The 11,264-nt window shown below is 60.8% G+C and overlaps 1 protein-coding gene across 1 annotated transcript; it reads right to left on the bottom strand.

Moving 5' to 3' along the window:
- Positions 1-5,401: 5,401 nt before the first annotated feature.
- Positions 5,402-10,114, bottom strand: LOC120388466 (alpha-1B-glycoprotein-like). Its single transcript, XM_039510289.1, has 5 exons — positions 9,913-10,114; positions 9,647-9,682; positions 8,874-9,164; positions 7,051-7,272; positions 5,402-5,562 (listed from the first exon to the last, which is right to left on the bottom strand). Exons 1-5 carry the CDS (start codon positions 9,941-9,943, stop codon positions 5,402-5,404), a joined length of 741 nt encoding a protein of 246 aa, XP_039366223.1. The 5' UTR covers positions 9,944-10,114.
- Positions 10,115-11,264: the final 1,150 nt, after the last annotated feature.

Genomic DNA, 11,264 nt, shown 5'->3' with positions numbered 1-11,264 from the left:
TAGGTACGAGGAGCGTCGCTGCAGGGTGACTGGAGAAGCCAAACACCACCCAAGATGGGGAGAGAGAGAGAGAATGAGAGAAGCAACCAGCTTAACCATGAAAGTTATTTATTGCCAGGTAATAACCACGGGGGAGCCAAACAAACAGAACAGTTATAATATCACATCGAACCGAAATGTGATTCTAAAAGGTTTAGGAAATTAGAACTGGTCACACCCGTCAGGGTCAGAAGGTGACACCTAGCGCGAGCGAGAGCTGGGTTCTCACCACTCCGGGAAGCTTGAATCCATCGGGGGTCCCAGGTGGTGGTGGGAGCTGAGGGTGCGGAGGGCTGGAGACGGGCAGAGCCCCCAGCACGATCGGTCAGGAGCAGATGACGTCCCGATGGAACTGATGCAGATTGTGGATCCGGGCACCAGAGCACTGACTTGAGCGTGGGAAGGGGCTTTTGCAGGGCAAGATCAATGGCTCGAGGGAGACGCTAGTGTTTGCAGGTAACTTGGTGGCTCAAGGGAGATTCCCACAGTTGTTTTGTTCAGGCTAAACAGCAGGAGCTGGTCAGTCCTGGGCCTGGCTATGGGCGTGTTCCTTGGGGGGAGCTCACAGTGCAATTAGGGAGCTTCACCATTTTGGATCCCAATCAAGGATTCGTTACTAGAATTGGGCTGATCACCGCTGAGCTGGGGGTGTGCAGGCCTGGGCTCATTAACACCTGGAGCAGAGATCCCCCAGCATGCACTGCTTCCCGGCTTCGCTTTTCCCAGAGTGCCCTGCGGTTCTTGCCTTGGAAGCTCTGGTCTCCAGGCTGTGCTGCTGGAGATGCCTCCTTGTCCCATCTCCCATGCACGAGGCCAGGGGAGTTTCCTGAATCCTGTCTCCCTTGTCCCAGGGGTTTCGGTGGGTCGCCCACGGCCTTTCCATTGCTTTTGGTAAGTCTGTCGGGTGATCGGCTTTGGGGCAAGCAGAGGCTGGGGGAGGCGAATGTCTTTCGTGAGTCAGACAGGCTGAATACTGCGCCCTGGTTCCCCGAGAACACAGAGCTGATAGGGAAGAGGGTGGAGGGGCCTGGCCAATCTCCTTCTCAGGTAGCGTCGCTGCAGATGCCGTTCTTAGCGCAGTGGTGTGAGACAGAGACGGGACAGAGGGGTGGGGAAGTTGTGGTTTCCAGCCCCCGTAATCGGACGGGGGAGGGATAAATTTAGATCCTAAGTTGCAAAAGAAGCAGCCAAATAATGCATGAAAAGGGGAAGTGTGTCCAGAGTCGCCGCTCGCTTGCTAATTCTGCTACTGCCTAGGAAACTCAGCGTAAACCTGATTCCCTGGCAGCAACCCTGTAATATACCCCGTGTCACGGAGTCCCCGGGCGATGCTCTGGAACTGCTCTCCACCAAGCCAGGCAGGACTTTGGGGAGCCTCCTCTCCCTTGGAGCAGACTGTCTCCAGGGCAAGAAGCTCACACAGCTTCATCTTCTGGGTCTCTCCTTGGAGCATTCAGCATCCTCTGCCCCTCCGTGCGCTTCCCCCAGCGAGTCCACCCCAGCGGGGTCCTGGGGAAACCACAGGGTCCTGCACCCCCACTTCGCAGTCAGACGTGACTCTCAGCCAGCCAATAACACAAAGGTTTATTCGATGACAGGAACAGCATCTAAAACAGAGCTTGTAGGTACCGCGAGCCGGACCCCTCGGCCGGGTCCATTCTGGAGGGCAGTGAGCCAGACCCACACGGTCTGCACTTCACTCCTCGTCCCCAGCCAGCTCCTGACTGAAACCCCCTCCAGCCCCTCCTCTCTGCTCAGCTCCTTTCCCAGGCCAGGAGGTCACCTGATCTCTTTGTCTGCAACACCTTCAGTTGGCACCTTTGCAGGGGAGGGGCCCAGGCCATCAGTTGCTAGGAGACAGAGTGTCAGGCATTTCGGTCACTGGCCCTTTGCTCTGCAGCAACCACACACCCTGATCCACCAACTAGATATTAAGAACTGCAAAGGGGACACTGAGGCACCAACACAGTATTCAGAGCAAACATTAAGAACATTCCCAGTTCGTCACACCCTGTCTCTGGGAGGGGACTGGGGTCTAGTGGTTAGAGCAGGAGGCCCGCCCCCACCCCTCCCCGAGCGATCCCATCTCCCCCGGGTGTGACACACACTTCTGGCGCAGAGACAGGGGGGCTGTGGGGTGCCTGGGGAGCTGGCTTTTGGTTGTGTTTATCACAAATCTGGAGATTAACAGGATGCAAAATAACATAAAACTGCCTTGATGCGTCCCCTCCCCCCATGCTGAGCCCTCCCAGCCCCCCATACGTGGGTCTGAGTGGGGCAGGGGGACAGCAGCTTGATGGGATGGGGCTACAGTGGGGGGAGGGCAGCGTCCTCCCTAAATCTTCCCTAGAAGCAGAGTTCTCTGGGGCTGGCACTGCAGGTGGGTGAGTCTGTCGCCCCCTGGGAGCCAGCGCCCCCTGGCTGCGGGGGGCTCTCACTGCGGGACCCCTGGCTCACGTTGATCACAGCGTACACACTGGACTGGGTGGGCTCGTGAGCAGGGGCTGGGACCCCCCACTTGGCATGCAGCACCTGGCGGTCCAGCTCGACGTAGGTGAGTCCATCGGTGCCGGGTTCGGGCTCCTGTGGCTGGGAGGGGAGAAAGTCAGTGGTGTGTGCGTGTGTGTGTGTGTGTGTGTGTGTGTGTGTGTGCACCCGCCCCACAAACAGAGCGGGGCCCATCACCTCCAGCAGGAGGCACGGGCACACATACGCACACCCTCCAATCCCAGCTGGCGATTCCATAAGCCCACCCCCTTCCCAATAGCCCGACTCCCACCCCAAACCACTTAGTGTGCCGGGAAAGGCCGGGGGGGGGCTGTGAGGGGGCTTCCGGGATCCATGCAGGTCAAGGTTGGGGTCAGGCCCCATGGGGGAACAGGGGACACTTACCAAGGTCTGCGGATCTTTCTGTTTGTGGATGGAGGAGTCTGTGGAACAGAGACACCCACTGAGCTGCACCTCCGGCCGGCCCAGAGCAGAACCCCACACCCAGCTCCGACAGCCACTCCCCCCTTGCCCCACAGCATGGGCAGGGTCATTAGCCACATCTTAGAGAGAGGAAAACTGAGGCACAGAGACAGCAGCAGAGTCTAGGGGGTTATGGCAGGGCGGGAGGGGGGCTGGGAGTCAGAACATCTGGGTTCAATCCCCGGCTCTGGAAGGGGAGTGGGGTCTAGTGGTTAGAGCAGGGGGCTGGGAGCCAGGAGTGGATGGGGATTCACTAGCTGGGAAGGTCCGATGGAGAAGTGAACGGGGAGACACACAAAGCCCCAGGCCTGGGTGGAAGAATGGGGGGGCCCACAGAGGGAGACATTGAACTGGAGGGGAGGGTGACCCCAGGGAGTTGGTGGGGCGGGAGGCAAGAAGCTCCGCTGACACTGGCTACCTAGTCCCATCCAGCAGCAGCTGTAAATCAGGCCCCGCCCCATGTGGGAGAAGCCCCCACAAGCCCCACCCCTCCTCAAGGTATGTGCCCCACTCTGGTACCCCTTGGGTGTGTTACTCACAGACAAGGTCTTCCTGATCTGGGGTCTTCGACACCCACAAAGGGCTGGAAATAAAAGAGAGAAGATCCTGTTGTAAATGTCATATCCCCCTGTGACGTTATTGATATAAATGGGGACCATATAGAACATGGGTTGCAACCAAGGTCCTGTAGTGGCACCAAATCCTAAGTAAAGGGGGTCATATAAGGTGTCTAAGACCAGGTTCTGGGTTGTTGGTTATGATTATGCTGTCTGTGTGTCTGTGTATCATTTTGTAGTTGAAGTTATAAGTATTCGCTCTGTACTGTCTGTATTTTGTATTATGCTCTGCCTCTGGGAAGTGTCCCAGACAAGCTGATGTTAGCCCTGCCTAGCTGGCTTGATGGCCCATTAAAGACCATCAGCTACACAATTGACCCATGGAGAGAAGGCAGACATGCCTTGTGACTCAGCAAAGTATGCAGGGACTGGCCCATGTGACTCCAGGCTCCATTTTGCTGTAATTTTCCACAGTGAAGACAAAGAGATTCTTACACCTGGAAAAGTCTATATAAGGCTGATGCATCATCTCCATCTGGTCTTCAATCCTGCTTCTGACCTCTGGAGGGACTTTGCTACAAACTGAAGCTTTACACAAGGGACTGAACGACCCATCCCAGTGGGGGATGTATTCCAGAGACTCAATTTGAACCTGCAGTTTACTCCATCACTGCTGCAAGCCTGAACTAAGAACTTTGCCATTACTGTATGTAATTGATTCCATTTAACCAATTCTACCTCTCTTCTCTACCTTTTTCCCTTTGTAAATAAACCTTTAGATTTTAGATTCTAAAGGATTGGCAACAGCGTGATTTGTGGGTAAGATCTGATGTGTATATCGACCTGGGTCTGGGGCTTGGTCCTTTGGGATCGAGAGAACCTTTTTCTTTTATTGGGGTGTTGGTTTTCATAACCATTCATCCCCAGGACGAGTGCACTGGTGGTGATGCTGGGAGACTGGAGTGTCTAAGGAAATTGCTTGTGTGACTTGTGGTTAGCCAGTGGGGTGAGACCAAAGTCCTTTTTGTCTGGCTGGTTTGGTTTGCCTTAGAGGTGGAAAAACCCCAGCCTAGGGCTGTGACTGTCCAGTTTAAGCAATTGGTCCTGATTTGGCACTCTCAGTTGGGTCCCACCAGAATCGCTCTGTCACACCCCCCACCTGCAGGAAGATTCCCCAACACACCCAGAGAGCCCCACATTCTGCCTCATACTGAACCCTGTTCCCTAATCCTCCCTTATCCCGACCACTAGACCACACTCCCTTCCCAGACCAGGGAGAAAAGCCAGGAGTCCTGGCTCCCAGCCCGCCCCCAGCTCTAACCACTAGACACCACTCCCCTTCCAAGGTGGGACAGAACCCAGGAGCCCTGTGACCCAGGCAGGTCGAGTGGGAGCGGGGAGGAGCCGGGTTCCTACCTGCTCAGTCTCCGTGCACCTCGTTTTCCTGCAGAGGGACACAAACCAGAATCCCCCATGAGCCGATCGGGATCCCCTGGTCCCAGTGCCTGGCCACTCACCCCACACAGGGCAGCAGGGATGGGGGGGGGGTCTGGGGGAGGGGCAGATTAACTCGGGGGGCTTTTCCTATCCCCAGTCCTCCCTCGTTAGTGACTCATTATAACGAATCTGATCCACAGGCCAGTGGCTCCCCTGGCACCCAGGGACACCTCACTCAGTGCTGAGATGCGGCCACTTCTGGGGTGGGACAGGTGCGTGTGTACAGGGATTACACATGCACAGCGCCCTCTGCTGAGCCCCCACCCCACTCCTTGGCTTTCCCGGAACAGTCCCCCCATCCCAGCTGTGACCCCATCCGGCCCTGCCTCGCGGCAGGTTTAACCCTTCCCTCGCTGGGCGGGGCACTCACTGGCTCGGGTTTTTCTGAAGCAGACGAAGGCCACGAGGAGGAGAAGCAGGAGGAGGCCGGCAGCTGCCGCGCTCGCCCCGGTGGTGATGGGGCTGGTCAGACCCGGAGGTGATGGCAATTCTGAGCCACCTGGGAAATAGCAGCAGCCGTGAGTGCCGGGAGCGGCTGGTCTGTTCCCCCCCTGCCCCTCCCACTCCAGCTGGCGCCCAAGGGGCTGGGACACCTCAGGGCGCAGGCAGCAGAAAATTGTATGGGGAGGATGTCGGGGGCCCTGGGGAATCAAGTAGGGTGAGAGCCAGCAAGATTTGGGGGTTTTAGATGCTAGGGGGTGCCGGGCTGAAGGGGGATCAGTAGGGGGCGCTCTCCCCTGGCAGTCAGGTCTGGCCCCAATGCCCCAGTGTGGCACTAGGGGGTGCTGTCTGAGTCATCATTTCCAGTCCCGCCCCCCTGCTGCCCCTCATGGTGCCATGGCACCAGCCAGGCCTGGCCACAGCAGCCTAGACCAACGGGCCCATCTAGCCCGGCATCCTGCCTTCTCCTGGCGGCTTGCAGAGAGCTCCAGTCCCCCAGTCTGTGGCTGCCCCCATAGGAAGCCTCCGGCTGCCCCATTAGTGGTGGCTTCGTGTCTAAGCAGGAGGCTTCGCTCCCCTCACAAATCCATCCGCAGGGGGAGGGAGGAGTCACTGCCCCTGAGAACAGTCTCTGTCCCTCCCCTTGGGTAACCACTGGAGAGAAGCTGCCCCATAATCTGTGACTCAGTAGATTCCCCCTAGTACCTGGCCCCAGGCTGCCCGGGAGGGTGGGAGCCGGTGCCGCTCCAGGCTGGGTCGGGTTGGTTCCCCCTGCGGGAATAGAACTAACGTCTGTCGGGGCAGGGGAGGAGCTGACGCAGCGACTCAGCCATTCCCATCCCCCATGACTGGGGGTAGGACAGCGGGATTTTCATGGCTGGCGGCCAGTGCTGGCTGGGTAGTCCCTGGGCCCCGACTCCTCTGTGCATCCCGAGAGCTGCAGCAGCCAGGGGATCATCTCCCTGGGAAAGTCCCCTGCTCTGCAGCTCCCTGTGGGAGCAGGGCCGTGTTCCCCTTCATTTCTTACATCCAGGTGCGGAATGAATTTTGTTATGTGCACAGAGAGGTGATGTGTGCCAGGGGTGGGGCTGAGGGATTCAGGGTGCAGGAGACGTCTCAGGGCCGGGACAGAAGGTTCGGGGTTCGGGAGGGGGGTGAGGGATCCGGCTGGGGGTGGGGGCTCTGGGGTGGGGCTGGGGATGAGGGGTTTGGGGTGCAGGCTGCCCCAGGGCTGCGGCGGGGAGAGAGGACTCCCCCCAGCCCTCCCTCGGCCCCAAATCTCAGGCAGCTACTGCTCCCCGCCAACTAGGGACCCCCCCCAGTGACTCCGTCCCAGCTCCCCGGCCGGGCGTCCCCTCTGCTGGGCCCAGGGCTCAGGGCAGAGCCTGGCTCTGAGCGTCCCATCGGTGTGGAGTCACCCCGAGGATTCCAGCTGGGGGTGGGGCAAGGAGCGGGGACGCCGAGCTGGGCCCCTCACCTGCTACCACCAGCTGCACGGTGTCGCTGGGCTGCGAGGAGACGAAGGGCTCTGACCGGGGCCGGTAGCTGCAGCTGTAGCTCCCTCCGTGCTGCCGGCCCACGCTGGGGATGCGGAACTCGGCCCCGGCCCCAGCAGGGTCCATGTGTCGCTGCAGGTTCAGGTCTCCAGCCTTGTGCAGGAAGAACCTCACGTCCCGGCGCTGCCCCTGACACCGGATGGTGGCATCTGCCCCTGAGGCGTTGACCGAAGTGAGGCTCAGAGAGATGGAGGGTCTGGGTAAGCTGGGATCTGCTCACAGGAGACGGGCTATGAGAGCCAGACCCGGGCACCCACCCAGCCCCGGTCTCCCCCAGCCATGGGCAGATCCAGAGGCCCCCAGGCAGAGATTCTCTCCCAGATCCCAGAGTTCCCCCGACCCAGAATCCCGGCCCTGCAAGCTGGGCTCCCAGCCCCACAGACACCGAGTCACAGCTCCAGGATGGAACTAGGGAGTGTTGGGATCCTCATATGCCACCTGTGTGGCCCCTGCCTCGGTCACTGCGTCCGGCCTGCCCTGGACACAGAGCGACTGAGCTGTGCTCTGGGGCAGTGCACGGCCGGAGAGCAGCAGCTGAGCTGAGGCTGAGCAAGGCAGGGGTGATGCTGGGGGCGGGGGGCAGCACCGGGAGGCGTCGGCAGGTGTAGCGCAGTCTCCGGTGGCTGCCGGCGCTTGCCCACAATTGGTGGGTTTAGGCTGCAGTCTGGGGTGCTCCTGGCTTCCCCGCGGGCGCTGAGCTCTCACGTAGCAGCGCCCATGAGCAGCGCTTTCCCCCAGCTGCGCTGGGCTAGGAGATGCCGTCCCATCCTGGCGGCAGTGACCTGCCCTCGGGTCCCGCCACCGGCACCTCTTGGCCGGCCCGCGCTGATAGAGCTGGGCAGGAAGCCATCAGCCCTTCGCAGACTCCACCTGGCGCAGACGCTGCAGCGCGGCTCCTCCCCAGCACAGGCTGCCCCGAGGGCACCACGCCCAGCCCCCGCTCCCTGCATCGGCTTCCCGCAGACGGAGTCAAGTCCGAGATCTCTGCCCTGATCTCCGAGGTGCCCGAGGGCTGAGCCCAGCGTATTCCCGGCTCCGGCTGCAGGGGGCTGCGAGTGCCGGGTGTGTGGGGCCGGGCTGGGCGCTTGAGGACAAGCCGCCCAGGGCGCCGGGTGCACACGCGAGCGGCTAGTCCTGTCCACCCACAGCTCCATTGCGGTTTTCAGCTCCATCAGAGCTAACCCGGGTGCTGCCCGCCGGCCCCCAGCTGCAGGGCAGACACCCCACAACAGCCCACAGCTCTGGGGTGACCCCGGGGTGCCGGCTCCCTGCCTCCGGTCTGGCCACAATCAGGGTCACGCTCGTCTGGGCAGGGAACAGAACTTCCTCCGGGGCCGGGCCCAGGCTGCAGAACGAGCTCCCCCAGCAGCCAAGGGCCCCCCAAACCTCTCCACCTCCGGCTCCAAGGCCAGGCGCCCTCCCCCGGCCGGCCTGCTCCGTTATCGACCCGGGGCAGCGCGGCCATTGACCCCCCAGACCAGCCCCTCCGCGGTGGGCACAGACCTCCCCCGGGGAGAGGCCGAGAGAGAACGACCCGCCCGGGACAGACGGGGCCACGGCGCTTAATGCTCGACTGGCAGGTGCCCGACACCGCGGTGACCAGGGCAGCGTCAGACCATGTGCAGGGTAGAAGGCTGCTCCCCCCTGGCTGGGACCCCCCAGTGACTCCGTCCCCCCTCCCGGGCCGGGCGTCCCCTCTGCTGGGCCCAGGGCTCAGGGCAGAGCCTGGCTCTGAGTGGCCCGTCGGTGCGAGCCCCCGGGGATCTAGCTGGGGGTGGGGCTGGGAGCCGAGGTGCCGGGCTGGGCCCCTCACCTGCTACAATGATCTGCACAGGGTCACTGGGCTCTGGGTAGGTAACGTTTCCTGTTCTGTTGCTATAACGACAGGTGTAGCTGCCCCCGTGTTCCCATCTGGCGCTGGTGATGGGAAATTCAGCCTCAGAGCCGGCAGGGTCTGTGTAAGTCAGATAGTTCCCAGCTCCAGCCTTGTAGAGGAGGAACCTCATGCCCAGGCGCTGATGGCGACACCGGATGGTGAAGTTTCCCCCCACGGGGATCACCCCACCGGGGCTGACGGAGATGGAGGGTTTGGGGTAGGACCCCTCTGGAGTCACAAACAAACAGGCAGTAAGTGGGGGTGACACAAACCGCGTCCGTCTGACTCAATCCTGCTGTGGGGCGCTGCGGGGTGGCTGGTGCCTTCACTCTGTATTTCCCGGGGGGGGGGGGGGGCAGAGCTTTGAGTGCAGACGAATTCACCCTGTGTGGTGCCCATCCCTGTAATGAGTGGGGCGAGGTCTCAGTCCCCATCTCTGGGTGTGGGAGGGAGCAGGGGTCTGACAGGATCATCCCTTGGGGGATCTTCGCCCCTAACTTCCAACTAGGGTGACCAGACAGCAAGTGTGAAAAATCGGGACGGGGGTGGGGGGTAATAGGAGCCTATGTAAGAAAAAGACCCAAAAATCAGGACCCCAAAACCCCCAAAATTCTATAAAATCGGGACATCTGGTCACCCTACCTCCGACCCACGTCCCTCGTCCTTAATGCAGAAATTCCCCCAGCTGCCCCATTCCCACCCATACTCACCTCCGAACACCCCGCTCCACCCGGCCAGCCAGAAACCTGGAAAGGAGTCGGGTCATTAGGGACCAGATCCCAGAGCAACTGGATCCTACACTCTGGTCTCAGATCCCCCCATATGAGCACATGCCCTGTTCACATCCCCCCCTCCCCCGCATGGACACACACCCTGGTCTCAGATTCCCTCTTATGGGCACACACCCTGTTGGACACACACCCTGCTCTCACACCCCCACCCATGGACACACACCCTGGCTGTCTCCGATACTCACTGAGAAGGAGGACGGTGAGCGCAGACGCCATGATGGGGCAGTGGGGGGCCCCTCAGCGCTGCCACCAAGACCCCAGTGCTGAGCTCCACCGAGCCTGAGGCCCGAGTGCGAGGGGAATGAGGAACTGCGCCGGGGGCTGCAGCCCCAGGAAGCCCGTGATGCGCTCGGCCCCTTTCTTCCCATCAGATGGTTTCTGTGCAATCTCCAGCCAAAATCTACCATGGTCAGAGCAAAGCCAGATCCCTGCAACACCCAGCAAACCACATCCCCTCCTGCAGCTGCCCAGCCCTGGCTCCCACCATCACCTCCCAGCCCCACATGGGAGCTGCCCAGTCCAGGGACCTGCTGGGAACGGGGGAATCTCAGGAGGTGTCAAGAGGTGCCCAGGCTGCCCTGACCTTTTCCAACAGGCCCGTCTTGCCTCCCTGGAGCTGCAGCTCAGAGCACAGGAGGGCTCCCCCCCACACACAGACACTGTGCCCCCCATGGAGTGACCCTCTCCCATGGAGCAGGGCAGAGGTTCCTTCCTGACCCATCTGGGCCCAGAACCCGCCCTGGAGCATGAGGATGGAGGGACCTGCCCAACCTCCTCCTCAGGTAGCATCTCTGCAGATGCTATTCTTAGTGCAATGGTGTGAGACAGAGACGGGACAGAGGGGTGGGGGGGTTGCGGTTTCCAGCCCCTGTAATCCGACGGGGGAGGGATAAATTTAGATCCTAAGTTGCTAAAGCAGCAGCCAAATAATGCAAGAAAAGGGGAAGTGTGTCCAGAGCCGGCGCTCGCTTGCTCATTCTGCTACTGACAGTGAAACTCTGTGTAAACCCAATTCCCCGGCAGTTACCCGATAATATAATCCGGCTCTGGGACAGGAGCGGGGTCTAGTGGCTAGAGCAGGAGGGCTCCCCGCCCCTCCCCTGAGTGATCCTATCTCCCCCAGGTGTGACAGACACTTCTGGCGCAGGGGCAGGGGGGCTGTGAGGTACCAGGGGAGCTAGTTTGTGACTCTGTGTTTATTACAAATCTGGAGGTGAACAGGATGCAAAATAACATAAAAGCTGCCTCGATGCGTCCCCTCCCGCTCCTCGTGCTGAGCCCTCCTGCCCCTCACATGTGGGTCTGGGCAGGGCAGGGGGACAGCAGCTCGATGGGATGGGGCTGGCATGGGGGGAGGGCAGCGTTCCCCTAAATCTTCCCTAGAAGCAGAGTTATCTGGGGCTGGCGCTGCAGAGGGGTAGGTCTGTTGCCCCATGGCTATGGGGGGCTCTCACTGCGGCCTCCCCCGGCTCAAGTTGATTGTGGCGTACACGCTGGGACTGGGCGGGCTCGGGGGTAGGGGCTGGGCCCCCTTGCT

Source organism: Mauremys reevesii, linkage group 22 (assembly GCF_016161935.1).
Source record: "Mauremys reevesii isolate NIE-2019 linkage group 22, ASM1616193v1, whole genome shotgun sequence".
Lineage (NCBI taxonomy): Eukaryota > Metazoa > Chordata > Testudines > Geoemydidae > Mauremys > Mauremys reevesii.
Note: the sequence above shows the minus strand (reverse complement) of the source record. Positions and strands in the feature narration are given on the sequence as shown.

Excerpts from the sequence above, each read along its gene's own strand:
- LOC120388466 (XM_039510289.1), bottom strand. The coding sequence starts at position 9,943 with ATGGCGTCTGCGCTCACCGTCCTCCTTCTCA. Across the intron at positions 9,165-9,646 it reads GTGGAGCGGGGTGTTCGGAG|AGGGGTCCTACCCCAAACCC; the intron begins GTGAGTATGGGT and ends TTGTGACTCCAG. Across the intron at positions 7,273-8,873 it reads TGTGCAGATCATTGTAGCAG|ATCCCAGCTTACCCAGACCC; the intron begins GTGAGGGGCCCA and ends TCCTGTGAGCAG.